General features: G+C 42.5%; 1 protein-coding gene across 3 annotated transcripts in view; it reads left to right on the top strand.

The window, feature by feature from the left end:
- Nucleotides 1–19: 19 nt before the first annotated feature.
- RECQL4 (RecQ like helicase 4) overlaps nucleotides 20–15,361 on the top strand; it is a 29,416-nt gene continuing 14,074 nt past the window's right edge. For 2 of the 3 annotated variants that reach the window (XM_088148833.1, XM_025171959.2), the window contains exons 1-14: nucleotides 20–106; nucleotides 824–939; nucleotides 1,386–1,495; nucleotides 1,625–1,658; nucleotides 2,655–2,755; nucleotides 3,438–3,581; nucleotides 4,593–5,704; nucleotides 6,640–6,739; nucleotides 6,978–7,107; nucleotides 9,241–9,363; nucleotides 10,234–10,380; nucleotides 12,671–12,763; nucleotides 13,767–13,903; nucleotides 14,552–14,635. In XM_088148833.1, the coding sequence (XP_088004959.1) occupies nucleotides 1,412–1,495; nucleotides 1,625–1,658; nucleotides 2,655–2,755; nucleotides 3,438–3,581; nucleotides 4,593–5,704; nucleotides 6,640–6,739; nucleotides 6,978–7,107; nucleotides 9,241–9,363; nucleotides 10,234–10,380; nucleotides 12,671–12,763; nucleotides 13,767–13,903; nucleotides 14,552–14,635 (2,289 nt within the window). In that variant the 5' untranslated portion in view covers nucleotides 20–106; nucleotides 824–939; nucleotides 1,386–1,411. The remainder of the gene's footprint in view (nucleotides 107–823; nucleotides 940–1,385; nucleotides 1,496–1,624; nucleotides 1,659–2,654; nucleotides 2,756–3,437; nucleotides 3,582–4,592; nucleotides 5,705–6,639; nucleotides 6,740–6,977; nucleotides 7,108–9,240; nucleotides 9,364–10,233; nucleotides 10,381–12,670; nucleotides 12,764–13,766; nucleotides 13,904–14,551; nucleotides 14,636–15,361) is intronic. The other variant, XM_088148835.1, reaches the window with a different exon arrangement.

Below are 15,361 nucleotides of genomic sequence, written 5' to 3'. Positions count from 1 at the left end.
CGCGCGGGGAGCGCGGGAGCGGAAAAGTCCGCCAGCCTCGGCGTGGGGAAGCGGGGCTTCCGCGCCTCGTCGGAGTCCGCAGCGGCCTCGGGCGCCGGGCTTTCCTGTAGGTTTGGCCGGCGGGGAAGTCGGGAACCCGGCTTCCTTCTCGTCACGTGTCGCCCTCCTCGCTCCCCTCCTGGGGAGGCTCCGGCGCGGTCAGGCCAATGACAGTCCCGGTTTCTGGGCGGGCAGCCAGCCAGCCAGCCTCCCTCCCCATTCTGGAATAAGGTCGATTCTGGCGCTGCTTTTGCCCAACCCTTCCAGGAGCCGGCGCCCGGGCCCCGTCCAGGCCCGCCTTCCCTGAGCTGGTGGCCCCCCGCCCCGCCTTCGGGAGACGAAGTCCCTCTCTCAGCCCAGCCCACCTCACAGGGTGGTTGTTGTGGGGAAAATAGCAGGAGAAAGGAGCATGACGTGCTGTATGTCCGCCGCCTTGGGTGATTTATAAAAGTAATAAAGGCGGGATAAGCAATAATAATAACAATTTAAAAAATTGTTTAGGAAACAAAACTTCCAGAACACGGCCACACAGCCCGGAAGACCCACACCAGCCATCGTATGCCGGCCGTGAAAGCCTTCGACAATACAATTTTAAAAAGAGTTAAAAAGCCCGACGCCTGGGAGGGGAGGGGGCCCGCCTTCATGCTCTGCACCCTCTTGGCCCTCCTTCCGGCCTTCTCAGGTCGATATTTTACGATTCTCAGGATTTGCAGGCCAGGCCTCAGTCCCGCGGTCTCAGCTTACCTTCTTCCACTTGTCCCCTTCTTGTCTTCTTCTGCTTCAGCACCTTCCTTCCTTCCTTCCTTGAAGAGATCTCCCAGGGAAAGATGGAGTTGCTGCACAGCGTCTTTGGGTTCCTGTAACCCCCCTACTCTTGTATTGTGCATCTTCATAAGAAAAGTAGGCAGTCGTAATAATTTATTACACTTAATAATGTTGATGTGTTGGAAAAAAAATAGAAATGGGAACTCTGTGGTCACAGCTTTGGTAGGACCAGCTCACGTAGCACAAAACCATCTCACCCGTGATGTGTGTCTGCTGTAAAGGATCTCCAGTTCCACCAAAGTGTTAAGAAGATAAAAAGTACTTTTAAAATTCTGTACCTATGCTTAAACGATAAGAAAATGAATAAAATATTTTAAAGTGGAATTTTAAAGATGCTGAGTTGACTGTTATATATCAACATCTGAATGAGAATATTGTGTGATGATTGATGTTTATGTGAACTATTTGGATATAGTCTGTTTGTAATGACCGCTCTATGTTCTCTCATGCTATTTCTTGCTAAGTTTTCTGAGGGAGTTTTCTTGGGACTAATTAACCTGACATTCTGTCTTTTCATACAGTTTTTGGGAAATTACCAAATGGAGCTATGGACCCTTTTAACAAAATTAAGGTCCTACTGAAAAAATGGGAGACTACTTTTTTTCAGGAGCACCAGAGGAAGCCCAGCAAGGTATTTGGAATGTGATTTGGTACCTGAATATAACAGGTCTCATTGTTATATTCAGACTGATTAAACCATTTGCAACACAGCGGAAATCAGGCAGATTTCTGAAATTATTTCTTTGTGTTTGTTTTCCAGGCAGATGTTCTGGATGCTCCTGAAAAAATAAAAAGTAAGTATGAATCTTCTCCAAAGCACATTGTATTCCTGTGTATGGAGATAGCAGATGTGATAAAATATCAGTTTTGATTAGTGGAAAGTGATAGTTATTTGCAAACATTTAAAGTGTTATGATTTGCTCATTTTCTCATCAGAAAGGAGGTAAGGAAGAGTAGGAATCTTATCTAAAACCTTTTAACTAGATGCTAATTGAAATGGTTTCATAACAAAAATAAATTGATGTTGCTCGTTTTGATTGCATTGCTATATGTTTTGTTAAAAGTGACTTTAACTTTTTACTAGTGGAAAAACAAAAATACTAATGGTATCAAGTCAGTCATAATATAGTATGAGGACACTGGTGACTGCCACCAAAGAGACCATTGTTCAAATCCGCCCTCAGCTACTCCCACTCAGCTCAAACTTTGTCAAAAATTTGAAAATCTGTGATTTTTTTTCCTGGATTGAAGCTAAGGTTTCAATCATTTAAAGGAAGAGCTATAGCTAAATCTTTCCTTCCCCGCTTCTATCAACTGTAATTTCAATGAGTTGTAACTAAACACGCTTTTGTGCCTAATTTAGTAAGAGAATTTTCACTGTTTAGGATATGCAAAAAATTTATTCTGAGGGCAACATTTCACAAACCTCCCCTCCCTTCATCCCATGTTTTGAATATGAAACTATGTCTTTGAGTGCAAAGTGGATTGTTTTGAGCATTTGAAAGCTCAGAGGGCTTTTAAAACAGCCACTATCATACTCAAAACAGTTTTTCACACAGAGCAGAATGTTTTGTGAAACTTTGGTCTTTGACATTTCAAAACAGAATGACCCCCTGTTAACTACTGAACAATATTTCATAGAGATAGGTTTTTACATAATTAAATATTTTAAGTCTCATACTGTCTGAACAATTGGATAACATGCTACCAAAGAAAGATTGTGTATTTGATGGACAGTAGAATTGATTTGAGTATATGATTCTTAGCTCAGAAATCTCATTTGCGCACAGATCTATACAAAGAGTACAAGGCTCTAAAGGAATCCAAGGGGCATCTTGTATCTGTCATGACCTGCCAGGAAGAAAATCAGGAACCTCCAGCATCGGAAAAGGTAATGAATGGGCCACTGTGTTTTGCAAATATGTTGTTCTCTATGAGTCCTGATATTGAAGGGAAAAATATTCATTGCGTGCTTTTTTCCTTCAAAGCAAAATTTGTTTCAACAACACCTCCTGGTGGTTGGGTTTGTACAACATGCTTAACCTAGTTACTGCAACAATCAGGTTTATGAGTTCACTCAATATATTGAACTATAAACTACCTAAATGGGATGGGCTCATACAATACAATACACTGGGCCACAAAAAATAAACCAAGGTTAAAACTAACCAAGCTCATATGTTGTGTGAATGCGGCCACTAGGTCTTTAGTTGACTTGTTAAATGAGTTGCATGAACACAGTATCAGTTTTCCTGAAATATTTCTTATGGCTAGTTAACATTTTCTTTACTCCTTTTGTATACAGCATTCAAAACTCACTGGTTGTATTTGCACAGAATACAAACCCTAGTTTACCTAACCATGGTTTACCCATTTAACCCAACTGTCATGATTTGCATAACACTGTAAACTGTACAGTAAACTAATCACACTAGCTGGAGTCACACAACTGGGCAACCAAAAATATGATTGTCAAGTTTGTGGCTCAGTCTGGGTCTTTTTGAAAAGATGGTACCAATATTAACAACTGAGTTGCCTTTCCATCTTCTCTCTGCTTGGGTCTATTTTCTAAGATACCTGATTTTGATTCCTGGGGAACGCACCTGAATCGAGGCCAGAAGATTCCTAAACTGACCCAGCAGGATCCGGAGGCACTTCAGGCTTCTGCACAGCATTTTGGGATGAAGCTGAAATGCAACTTAGGTGCAAGAATTAAGGTCTGAGAAGTGTGTGATTGATTTGAGAAGTGCATACAACATACTTAACTTGGTTGCTACACTGTTGTGTTTTCTGGTTTCATACAATACAATATATATCATGCAAAAGATTGTAGTTTTGAATGTAGAAGTAGCTTGGCTTCTGGAGGCCGAAAGTGGCTGAAGAGGCAAGGGGACCCATTTTCTTTTTTAAAAAGTTATTCCTGCTTTACTGTCAACAAAGTTAAAACTATTGTGCCTCATTTTGGGTTAATTACTATAGGTCCCTCCTACTGCACTTCTCTGCCCTAATAATTCAGAACTGTTCACCAACAGTTGGCCTGGAAGTGAAATCTACATCAGTTTTTTAATATATTAAAATAGCAGCATGACGTGACTGATGAAATAAAATCAAATAAAATGAAGATTAGAAAAATAGCCTTCTACAGGTGTATCACTCCAGTCCAGAAATAGAGAAATAAACCTCAAGAGAGCTGACTTCCTCAAGAAGAACCAGGGAAATAGAGTGCAGAGAGAAAATTAAAGGGAGTTTTTTCCTCTGTTTCTTTGGTTTTTCATGACCAGGCTTATCTCCTGGTTTTAAATATAATTTTCTGATATGACTAAAGAATAACTTTAGAGGCTGTCATAGTTTATACTCTAATTAACCCAACAAATAGTCTTGATTGTTTGGCTTCTTTTGACCATATAAGTAGGGCAGGGGAGAAAAGGAGGTGAAAGTGTATATTTAGGCCCAGTTTTCTATGAAAACTAGTCAAATGAGCCCCAATTTTAAAATGACATTGTTCTTCTTTTGGCCTATGAAGAATATATTCATTACCCAGAGTTTCTTGGATAAATGGGTAGCCGTATAATTTGGATAAATAAATAAAATATCCATAGAGTTTGCAGGCAACACCAAAATAAATATGAAATAATAAATGTTAGATTTGAGAAGTTGGGAGTGTTGTGATAGTTGTCAGCATTGATATCCATCTGATTCTACTAACTGATTTTTACTTTTGATCTCAGGAGTGTCCTATGACTTTAAGGAGATCCCTCACTCCCAAAAGGAAACCAGTTAAATTAGCACAGAAGGATGAACCTCAAATTGTGAACATTGTGCCTTTCCCATCACCAGAAGTTCATTTGTTAAAAACTGACCCAAATAATTTGCCTGATTCTAATGCCAAGGAACGTGCAGCTCTTCTTCCTTCTTCATTTCCAGATCTGACTGGAACTCAGTTCCTCTCTCCTGATCCAAAATCAAGAGTGTCACCACCAGATCGGTTTCAGTGGCAAAAGCAGACAGTAACAAAACGACTGAGCAGTTTAGATGCTGGGTGGCTAGACAGGTGTCAAGGGACAAAATTGGAGACTAGGGAGGAGCTAATCAGAGACCACAGTTTGGTCCCAGTTAATGGAGCAGAGCCATACCAGGGATTGCCAGAATGCATTTCTTTCCAAACACTGACTCCATTTTTCCAAGCTGAGAAAAGAAAATGGGAGAAAGATTGTAAATCTCCCCAGGGAAATTGTCACCAGGACACGTTAGAGAAGCAGCCCCTGGCCCAAAGTCCTAAAGGCCTCAGTACATTGAGCCTACCGGATAATCAAACTGCAGGAAAGGCATCAGACACAGAAGGGATAAGTGTTACATTCAGTGAAACCAATGCTGACGCTTCCACCACCAAGCAGATTCAGGGCCTGGAGACTGGCAGAAAAGATGGCAGCCAGAAAACGGAGGAGTCTCTTCTGCAAGGAGGTTCGCCAGGGCTGAGGGGTGCTTTGGGGGATGTGGAGGGTGGGCAGCTTCCCCCTGCCAAGAAAGGGAAAGTGTCTTGCAAGAAGAGGCGTCTGGATGCTGCAGTTGGTGGTGATGTTGCTCTGGGCATTTCTGAACGTGATGGCATTTGTACAAAGCACCCAAGGACTACAGAGCTAGTTGAGGACTGCCCTGTCAAAAAACTGTGCCACGTCAGTCAAAAGCCAGGGATGGATGAATATGACTTTGATCAGGACACTGTCAAAGTGCAAGAGGAAAAGAAAATGGTGGTTCCCTTTTCTTCTGAAAATGTACTTGGAGACCTCAATGAGGAAGAGTGTCCTAAGTGGAGTGGGAAGTCGAGCATTCCAAGCTGCAGGTATCTCTCTCCCTTTACTGAATGAGGAACTGCACTTTTTCTGTTACAGGGCATAAAAAACATCCTGCTGCTTGCTAAATTTTAGGAGAAGTGGTAGCATCCATTGAACACCATTGTCCCTAGTTTGCTTAAGTCAAATATCTTGAAGCAAGACTCTCCCTCCCCCACCTGTTTCAGCTTCATTTTATGTTCTCTTTGTTAGGATGATGTGCTCACATTGATTTCTGGTGCAAAAAGGGAACTATCCATTATGTGGATCTTATCCATAAGGTCCATTACAGGATGGCTGTTTTTCCTCATTGGACAAATTCCTGTCAAATATTCATTCACTGCCTTACTGCAGAGTTTTGAAGCCTGGTGTCTTCTGGGTATGTTAGATTTCCACTCCCATAATTTCCAGCCAGCATGGAAATAGAATTTAAATCTAAAACATCTGGAGGGCAGTTGGGAGAACCAGATCCTTAGAGACATCTCTGTCCATGTTATTATTTTCCCTGCAATTAATTTCAAGAGTTGCTCCAAGTTTTATCTCCATAAATGCATGAAATCGCAAAGAAATTTCCTTGGGCAATAGCAGAGGCTGAGAATTGGAAAGAATTTCTGTTCTTAATCCATAGAAATCTTCCTCAGCCTGAGAGATAACTTGAACTACAGTTCCCACAGTCTATTGCCACCATGGTGTTTGGCCATGAATTGTAGGAGTTCTAGTTCAATACATCTGGATGGCTCCAGGTTTGGGAAAGCTGGCTTATGTGCTGCTACTGCAGCATTTTATTTATTTTATTTTTTATTAAATTTATATGCCGCTCATCTCCCCCAGAGCATATCTTGCCCTTTCTTGCTACTGTCTATATAGGCCAGAACAAAAGAGCAGCTATATATTCCCAGGGCATCAGGAGCCTTTATGCTGAAACGAGGCTGTTTTTTTTCCGCAGGTTGCCACCAAAGAAGTGTGGCAATTTTGTCCGTCTCAATATGAAGAGAAAATCCCACGTAAAGAGTTACACCTTGAAAGGAAAACAGCTTCGCAAGCAGGTAAATTCCCTTACGACCAAGGTCTGTAATGGATCAATACAGTATTAAGGCCTTTAACTGTTTCCCAGATTCTGTGCGGGGTCACCTTTTTTTTCTCTCATGCTGGAAGATCAACTCTTAGGATTTAATGCCATAAGTCTTACTGAAAGAGCAAGCAAGACTAGCCCTGAAATCAACGGTGATGTAGGAAAGGACCAGACAGGCCCTCTTTGGCTCATCTGTCTTCGATTCTTCCTAGGTGTGGAAGCAGAAGTGGCAGAAAAAAGGGCAGCAGTTTGGCGGAGGTGGCAGGCTCGTGGACCGAAGTTCTGATGCTTGCTTCAAATGTGGGGGACGTGGTCACTGGTCTTCGCAGTGCCAAGGTGAAGGTGGGTCTGGCTGGCTGATGTTATTGAACTGGAAAGTTGGGCTACAGAATCCAGGCCAGTTATTGGCAAAGGTTGCCTTGAAGCCACAGAGGGACATGCTATATTTATAGAAAAGACTGTTCTGGATTTAAGACAATGTTCTCTCCTGCCAAAGAAAGAGTAAACAGTAAAAAAAACCAAAACAAAAGAACCTTCCCTACCTTGTTGATCTGGGATTTTGTTTTTTAAATTTTTAATAGTGGAATACAAGCAGCTCCAACAGAAAGAAAGTACAGTGGTGGTTACAGAATGAGAAAAGAATCTACCTACACTGGTGGTGATTAAAATAAAGTAAACATGGCAAAAAAAGAAAGGATAACGTTATTAAAGGAAAAAAGAGCCATATTCTGTCAACTTAATAACAGTACAGAATTAATTCCTTACGCTTTTCATTAAATCTAGACCATATGGAGACATAGTATTTCATCTTTTCATATTTAGAAGATACAGATTTTTCAAAACTAGATAAGAGACTCGTATCCTGAATCAATTCCTTGGTATCAGGTTTCTTTCCATTTACATAATATTCTCTTTTTTTCTGAGGCCCAGGATTGGTAGAACCGAAGCTCTTCACAAAATGACAAATTACTTATTTTAGAAATACAATTTGGCGCCATATTTACATCTTTAACAATTAGATTTCTTTCCAAAGTTGTATTAACATATCTATGATTTGAAATGAAAACAAAGCTATGGGCTGGATAAGACCAAATCTGAGGAGTTAAAGAATCCTCAAATTTCTTTCAGTGCCAGCACAAAGAATCTGATGCCCAACCCTTTTAAAGCATTCTTTGAGGGGTCTGATAGACACAAAAGAATATTCTCTGTTTCCTGGGTTACATTTCTTAAAACCTGGATGCTGATTTTCCACTTCTTCATTCCACAGTTTAGTTACATAACAAATGCCAACCTTCATTCCCTTTTTTAATTCCTAATTAAATTGAATTGTTCACTTTGCTTCAAGCATTCCACCTCTTAAGGATCCTCAGATTACAAGTACCTCTGAGGCTGCTAAAGCATCCTGCCATCATGTTTAGTCAGTAAATGTTATTGCCAAGCATGTGTTACATAGAAATCATATTCAGAACGCAATATTTCAAAGTTTTTATAACTACCATTATAAATCAATGGACTTGAGGTATTCCTTCTTTGGCCCCAGTGTTCTAATAGAACATCTTCTCCTCCAGCTTCACATTTCACTTGTTCCCCAAAGTCAATTTCTCATGTGCTTCTGGATCAAAATTTAACTGCTTACCTATTGAGAATCAAATAGGTCTAGCAGTTTTTGAGGCTGGAAATGAAGATTGTTTTAGGGTGCCAGGAGTTCTTTTTTTCAGATGTTTTTTTTTAATTGTTTGGAGTTTTCTTTTTACTGTTCTGTGAGCCACCCAGAGTTTTGGTTCATAAGATGGGTGGCCACGTAAATATCTTACATAAATAAATGATTAATCATAAACCTCTTATAATACAGGTGCCAGGACATCTATCAAAGTTCTATATACCATTCAACTGAATTAACTGGGTCCAGGGTTTTCACTAGTTTCATAGATTTTATTGTCCCTATAATTTCTTGTAATGTCATTGGTTCTCCCATGCGTTTTTAAAATCTTCCTGAGAGATTTCTTCCAATTCAGTATTTCCCAAGAAATTAATAATTTGCTATTCAGTTACAGATGTCTTATATTGATGTAACTGAGTATAAAAGTAATTAAACTGGTAATTAATAACCTCTGTCTCACTACATAACTGACCATTGTTGGCTTGAATTCCAGATATAAAATTGTACTGCTTTTGTTGCTTCAGCTTGTGAGCCAGTAATTTTCCAGCTTTCTTTCCTGATTCCCCTGATTAATGCATTTCAAATTGTTCTGAACATATTAGCTGAACAGAGAGCCATACCTCCACGTAGACAAAATATTTCTCAAGGTCAATTTCCCAGTGTAACTCGTCTTAATAAGTAGCAGAGGCATAAAAAGAAAGCATTTAAATAATTATCTAAGCTAAAATAAACATAATACAAACGTGATTAAGAACTCCCCCCAAAGTGTACTAACAGAAAAAGTTATTTGCAATTCTTTGGTATCCCCCACACAGGTCATCTCTCTGCCACTGACACCCAGCTGGAGGAAGACAGCTGTGCTGCTGAAGAGGAACTACCTTTGTTAACCCTGGAGGAAGTGGCTCAGATGACAAACACAACCTACACAATAATTTCAGGTAAGGGACAAGAACTGCATCTGCCATGCCGAAGTATCTACTTCTAGACTGATTCTAGGTTGTTTCAAACCAGGAGGTAAGGCATATAACCACCATGAGGTTGGGCTGCTATTACCCATCAGTGGTCATGACGTCTGGTTTCATTACCCCATTGATGATTTTTAATGCAACCTTTATTTTCTGTAAGATGCAGAAATAACTAGATAATGTGAACAAACACTTGCAGCTTATGTCCACATATCTTCTACAGATACAAAGGGAAGACTGAATGTGCGACATACAGTAAATTTAAAAAAGAAGCAAGCAAAATACAGGAATTCCATCTGAGAGTAGGTACAGGATTGCAACCTAAGGAAAAGAAGGCTTTACTGCAGTTGCTCTAATACACGGGCTAAATACATTGATGGAGTTAAGATACAGAACTTTGCTTTGAAGTGGGTTATTAATTATATACAAAAGAGATTATGAGGAGATCTGAAAAAATCGTTGCCAGTTGGGCAAAAAGCCATAAAAGGGTAGCTAAGACTCAGAATGCATTATTGACTGTGGGGGTGGGAGCTGGGGTCGCCTAAGAGGGCTCCAGTGAAGTGCAGAAGGTAGCTTGGAAACAGTGCGGTCAAGCGATAAAAATGTGGTTTTCCCCAGCTGTTGTTGAAAGTGAGATATAAAAGTTATTTATTTAGAAATCAATGTATGTAAATGTATGTAAGTTAGCACCTCCACTGTTAACATACATATATCACTCTGGGGGGCTAACAGCCATCAACAAGAAAATAATATAAAACCTCTGTAAACAGAACAAAACAGAATTTTAAAAAACCACAATACCTCCTTCTAACAAGGATGTTTAAGTCATTTCTCCTTTCTCAGCAAAGAGTGAGAGCAGTCAAGAAACCCTGAAGCAGGGTGCTCAGGAAGGAGGTTACCTGCAAATAGCAAGGCCTGCCTATGAAACATTCATTCCACCTGCACCAACAGAGCCTTTTTATGAATTGGGGCCAGATAAGAAGGTGAGAGGTAAGTGTAGTTTTTGCTGACTGTTGGGTAAGAGAGGCAGAGCTCATAGCAGAACCCTGCTGAAGAGAGGGTTGACACAAGAAAGCTGTAGCAGTTTAGAGCTTGCCTGTGTTGCGTTCTGCTCTGTGGTCAACTGTAGAGATGTAAGCAACTGCTCTATCTACATAATCCCCTTGTATGTCAATTTTAATTAAGTCATTTGTTTAAAAGATTACTGGATGCACAGAATTTTTGAAGCGTGACATCAATGTTTCTATCAAACATAAATGAGGTCATAAATGGACAGCGTTTATGTTTGAATCATTTTCTGAGGCCAAAAGAGTCTATCTTTTTATGAAAACATAGCTCTGTTACAGTTAAAATAGGCAAAAATCCTATCAAAATATTTCAGAATTAATTTAGTGGGTGCAGCATTCACACATTCAAAACACTGAACGTCCTTCTACACCAAGGCTTGTACAGGTAGTCCTGGGGTTGTGACCCTTCATTCAGCGACCATTCAAAGTTACAACAGGGCTGAATGAATGGTACTTACAACCGGTCCTTGTAGTTCCGGCCATCGCAGCATCCCCGCGGTCACGTAATTGTGATCTGGTTCATGATTATGATGTTGCAGCAAGCTGCGGTCACATGATCACAATGTCCAACGTTCCCTGCTGACTTTCCACAAGCAAAGTCAATGGGGAAGCCAACAGGAAGTTGGAAGTTGTGATCACAGGAGGTGCTTGCTTATGAACCTGCGTGGTCCTCGCTTAACAACAACCAGGACTGCTGGAATTGCCGTCGCTAATTGATGCAGTCACATGATGTTGCACTTTATGACCACATCACTGAGCAATGGAATTCCGGTCCCAATTGCCATTGTAACCTGAGGACTATCTATAAAGGAGTTTCTTGTCATTGCCTTCTTCCTAGGGCTGAGAGAGTGACTGACCAAAGTCACCAAAGTCAAAGGCTTTGTGCTAAGGCAGGACTAGAGCTCACAATTTTCTGGTTTCTAGCCCAGTGCCTTTAACAACTACATCAATCTGGCTCTCAGTCTAATATTTACTTAATTATTTGTATGCTATGTTTGACAGATACTTATAAGATAATCTGAGTTGACACCATCTAGTCTCCCAACTCATAAAATATGTCAAATATCTTTATCAATGTACATTTTTCTGAGATGGATTTACTTAGGTAAAATAATATTCCCAATATTTGAAATATCTGCACAAGGTCTTCTGTAACACTTTCTTCTGTCAAAAAAAAAAATCAAACAAGGAGTATATGATTCAAAGACTTCTCATTATATGGTCCTTCCAGACTCTTGAGTTCTACCAGGGTCAGAGTTAGGGGATTCAAATTAGCGGTTAAGTGCTTTTTCCCAGGACACTTTTTGTTTCATTGACCTGCAACCAAATGCTGTTAGAGATTTTTTATATTCACCAATGTTCTCATCCAAATGAAACTGTGCAGGTGATGCTTCTATCACAGAGAATCAAATACTTAATTTAGGATGCCAGAGATTTATGAGGCCTATCGGTGCTGAATGCAGGCATCAAATAAATCCTTAGATGAAAGGGTCTGACAAGAAAGTGCCTGTCACACACGTGCCCCTCTAGAGTTAGAGGGGAATATAAGTATTCTGGCCTCCAGATTACATTTCTCATAAACTCTAATGCAGGGTTGCTCATCAAAGCCAATGGGGTCACATGCTGTCCCTCCAAATACTGTCACCAAATGCATCACTTCTGATATTGCAGAAGAGAGCCAATTTGGTATATGGTTAAGGCATCAGGCTAGAAACCTGGAGACTCTGAGTTTTAGTCCTGCCTTAGACACAAAGCCAGCTGGGTGACTCTGGGCCAGTCCCTTTCTCTCAGCCCTGGAAGGAGGAGGCAAAGGCAAGCCACTTCCAAAAATGCTGCCAAGAAAACCTCTGGACTAGCGCAGGCAGTTGCCAGGAGTCAAGACTGTCTCGAAGGCACCAAAAAAACAAAACAGAATAATAATATATAATTGAATTAAACCAAATTTATTTTTGTCCTGGCTCTGCAAATTTGGACCACAGCCTCAGGCACGCCACTTAGCAGCCAAGAATGAGCCTCGACCTCAGAAAAGTGGTGCCTTCCTACACTAATTCATTAGTCCTTTCCATATACAGCTGAAGGTAGGATGTAGAAGCTGGAGCTGTCAGCTGAACTGGCAAGAGGGCACCTGGAAGACTTCTTGATCAGCTCCTCCTGCTGAGTCCTCCTTGAGGACGAGCATCCTTAACTGCGGTTGTGCACTATGTCTTGTCCAGATACGCCTCCCGAAGTGTTCCGAGCGCTGGCTGAGCTGGGCTATACTTCCTTCCGGCCAGGACAGGAAACAGCAGTGATGAGGATACTCTCAGGTAAGACGTAAAGAAGCAAAAAGTTACCCTTAACTAGATGGATCCTGGCCGTTGTTGCTGGTGGCCAGACGCTTCTAGCAAGCCTGACTCCTGAAGGACAAGCAGGTGGCTCTCGGCTGGCTTTGGTTTGTCCTAGTCTCCTGACAGGGCCTGGTGGGGTGACATTGGCACCAATGGGTGCCGGGCACAAAAGGTATCTGCTTTTTTCCTGGAATGCTTGTGCCACTGCACATGGGAGAAGTCAGGACTGCCCCCTGGTGAGTCTCCGTGGTTACCTGAAGCCGCCTTCTGTCTACTGACAGTAGGGTCCAGTGAAAATGCACATTTTGGATTATGAAGCATCGTTTTGTGTTGCAAAATGAATGGAAAGAGAAATATAAAGTGGTGTGGCACCTTCTCTATTTTTCTGAGCAAGACGTGGCCTCTATTCCCCAACCCTCTATGCATATATCAGGTGAAATTCCTGTTTTCTACTATGTCTGCTCTAATATGTGAGTGGGCACTGTGCATCCTAGCTAATTCTTTAGACTGACTCGCCTCATAGGACCTCTGTAGTCAATTCCCTGCCAGCAACCCTTGAACTGACAAGCATCCTGGAGCTGTCAGAAATGGACACCTAGCTCTAGTGGGTTTTTTTTTTTTGCAATTTGTTGGATAAATGTTTTTCTCTTCTTGCATTCACAAGATCTCTTGGAACCCTTCCTGGTCTTCAGGGAAGTAGGTTCAAGCTAAATGTTAGGAATTTTTCAAAAGTATGGTCAGTCAGTGAGTGGAACAGGCTGCCACGTGGAGTGGGGAGTGTTTCACGGAAGGTCTTCATATAGAGGTTCAGCGGTCATCCGTCCAAGGTGCTGTGATGAACCCTGCGCTGAGCAGGGGGTGGGACTTGATGACCTCTAGGGTACCTTCTAACTCTGCAATTCCGTGCGAGTGCCAGGCCCAGAGGAAGGCTCCCACGGCTGCTGGCTCTGAGGCTGACTCCGTGGATGTTGTTCTCCTGCAGGGCTCTCCGCCTTGGTGGTCTTGTCAACGGGAATGGGAAAGTCTCTCTGCTACCAGCTGCCTGCATATCTGTACAGCAAACGGGCCCCCTGTATCACTTTGGTGATCTCTCCCTTGGTGTCACTGATGGATGACCAAGTAAGCTGGAGGGTGCCCTTGGCTTGGGAGCTTGGTGTGGTTGGGCCTGGAGGGCTTTAGAGGTGACAACCAGCACCTTGAACCGTACCTGGAAGCAAACTGACAACCAGTGCAGCTCGCGAAGCAGAGGCGTTACATGGGCGTATCGAGGCATGTCCCTCACGGCACGCGGCACTGCATTCTGGACCAGTTCAAGCTTCCAGGTGGTCTTCAAGGGCAGCCCCGTGTAGAGTCAGTAGTCAGTGAGGGGTCAAAAAATGTAACTGGGTATAAGCAGCATACTGATGATACCAAACCCCAAAGCAGCGGATGAGGCAGTGGCTGGGCTTGGAGAAGGACTGGGAGGAGGAGGAGAAAGGCAGCTGCTGTTCCAGGTGGGGGAAAAAGAAGGTGAGAGAGAACGAGGATAATAGGGAAAGAGAGTGGCACTGACAGCTGATGGAAAGTAGTGCAGGCCAGGGACATTGTAGCTTCACAAGGCAGGCAAAGGGTCAATTCAGCGTTTTTTTCTGGGGAGAAGTTGCAGCAGGAGGAAAAGCAGCAGGGGCTTGGCTCCTGTTCGATGTGCAGGAGAGGGTTCTGGCTTCCTGACCCTGGTTGACCATGTTTGCCTGACTCTGAATGAGGTGCGGTCTGCATTTCTTGCAGGTCTCTGGCCTTCCTCAGCGCCTGAAAGCAGTTTGCATCCACTCCAACATGTCAAAGGCTCAGAGGGAGGCTGCGATGGAGCGGGTGAGCCAACTGTATGGAGGCAAAGCCTTCTTGTTGTAACTGAAGACTGCCCTACCTAGGACCCTCCAGATATGCTACCCTGCCAGGCCCTCCATTCCCGTGCAGTCTAGGAACTGTGGAATTTGTGGTCTCAGTTGGGGTAGGGTCAGGTCGCTGGGGTGTGTTTGGGTTCCTGCCAACCTCTGGTTTTGAACTTATGCAGTAAATAATGAAATAATCCTTAACCTTTGTAATGTTTCAGAATGTTCATAGCACTTGTTTACAAGAACGTGGAGTAACATAAATCCCTTATTTTTCTCCCTGTTGCAGATGGGTGGGGAAGGGCTGAGGCTCAGAGGCAGCCTGGCCTAAAGCTCCTGGAGGGTTTGCGTTGGAGACTTGATTCAGACCAGGAACTTTCTCATTCCCAGTTTGACCCTTCAGCAGGGGGCTAATGAAGGGGCCCTGTTGCATTTGGTTCTAAGCTGCAAGGAGCTGACAATTTTAACCTTAGGACAGTTCCATGGGAGATTTAAAGGGGGTCGAGGGCAGCTTAAACCATGTCTACCACCAGCAGGACAGAAATTGGGTCAGTCTCCTCCTGTTGCTCAGGAAAGGGGTGTTGGCAGGAGGCAGAAGAAAAGTGGGCAAGGGAGATATTCAACCCTGCCACACAAGGCTACGGCTGAATGTCCAAAGCTCAGCAGGGTTGCAATAAAAGCCAGTGCCCCTGACCATCTGGGTTGT

Source organism: Python bivittatus, unplaced genomic scaffold (assembly GCF_059951505.1).
Source record: "Python bivittatus isolate LINGU-HERP-01145 unplaced genomic scaffold, Pbiv_v1 ctg000590_np1212, whole genome shotgun sequence".
Taxonomy (NCBI): Eukaryota; Metazoa; Chordata; class Lepidosauria; order Squamata; family Pythonidae; genus Python; species Python bivittatus.
This window is presented reverse-complemented; position numbering and strand designations above follow the sequence as displayed.